This window comes from Atta colombica, unplaced genomic scaffold (assembly GCF_001594045.1).
Source record: "Atta colombica isolate Treedump-2 unplaced genomic scaffold, Acol1.0 scaffold126, whole genome shotgun sequence".
In the NCBI taxonomy this organism is placed as follows: Eukaryota; Metazoa; Arthropoda; class Insecta; order Hymenoptera; family Formicidae; genus Atta; species Atta colombica.
The window spans coordinates 4932690-4934087 of record NW_017259213.1 but is presented as its reverse complement, the minus strand read 5'-3'; the positions used below and the strand labels follow the sequence as shown (position 1 = coordinate 4934087).

Below are 1398 nucleotides of genomic sequence, written 5' to 3'. Positions count from 1 at the left end.
TATATATATATATATAAATTGTCTCAAAAGCATTTATTTCGACGATTCTATTAATATAGTGTCTTCACACGTATCGTATATTCTTATTTTTAATTCGTCTACATATCTCTCAATATATATATATTTCTGAAATAAATCCAAAATGCATTTATGAACACGAGAAGCATAGCATAAATTAGTCTCTTTGACGTCAAAGACAATAAACAAGATTTTATCATACCTGAAACTTGAATAGACTTTGCTATACGGGAGGGGATGTCTAAGGACTTGTCCATCTCTGACATAGTTTCAAGATTTTGCATGATGATGAACATATCGTCGACGCCGATACCAAGTAGCAAAAATGGCAAGATCGGATGCACTGAACCGTAGAAATATCCCATATAGTAGCATATCCCATAAGCCGACAAGATAGCCTGGCCAACCACGGAGATACCCATGAGGGATAAATATATTCGTTGCTGCATCGCGTTGCACCGACCAATCATCATAATTACGTAGAATGTGATCAGTGACATGCCGCAGAATAACACGATTATATTACTGTTTACTATTTCGTGCAACATGTCTTGGTAGCTACGTAGCGTCACCGCGTAGATCTCCATACCTGGCGGCAGGGTACGATTCGAATGCAATATTCTCTCGATAAATTCGACCTCCCATTCCGGTGACTGCGGATTAGACTTCTTCAGCAACCAATATAGAATTGTCGCATTCGCGCTCTTTACTCTCCCGTTTTGATCATATTCAACACCACTTAGTAACGGCGCAACATCAGATAATATGTCCTTGGTATTTCTGCGAATAAATTAAGAGGGAAAAAGATATATACAAAAAGAAATATAAAACCATATTGTGTTGTGATCACGCATGTATTCCATCGAAATTTAAAAAAAGAATAAAATAAGTGTAAGTATAATTAAATCAATATAGAAATATATCTGTACCAAACTAACTTCTCGAAAAATAAACGTATTTCACACATTTAAAAATAAAAACTGTGTCTTTTTACAATTTATAATACGCTGTAATTATATTTATAATACGCTTTGTATTTTATATTTTATTTGAACAATTCATTGATTTTGCTGTGTATAATTCCAATAACTCACGTATTTTGCAGAGTCGCAGTAACATCATCCAATATTCTGGTTTTTGTTAATTTATCAATATTTCTACCGTCTTTATGCCATATCTTTAAGAGCGATTTATGAATACAAGGTTCTTTCGCCATCGTATTATTTATAACAGGTAGATATTCCTCGGGAAATTCAGTTTTATTCATGGTTTCCCATTTATCATCTTCTTGGAACCATGTAAAATATCTACAATACAAATATTTTATATATTATATAAATTCATTGAAAATATTATATACTTTTATATAAAAAAAGTTAC

The 1398-nt window shown here is 32.5% G+C and overlaps 1 protein-coding gene across 1 annotated transcript in view; it reads right to left on the bottom strand.

The window, feature by feature from the left end:
• The window catches only part of LOC108694930 (patched domain-containing protein 3-like), a 13348-nt gene that overhangs the window by 2119 nt on the left and 9831 nt on the right, over window positions 1–1398 (bottom strand). Inside the window, exons 3-4 of the mRNA XM_018204624.1 lie at window positions 1113–1325; window positions 221–798 (exon numbers count right to left, since the gene is read on the bottom strand). Of these exons, the coding sequence (XP_018060113.1) occupies window positions 221–798; window positions 1113–1325 (791 nt within the window). The remainder of the gene's footprint in view (window positions 1–220; window positions 799–1112; window positions 1326–1398) is intronic.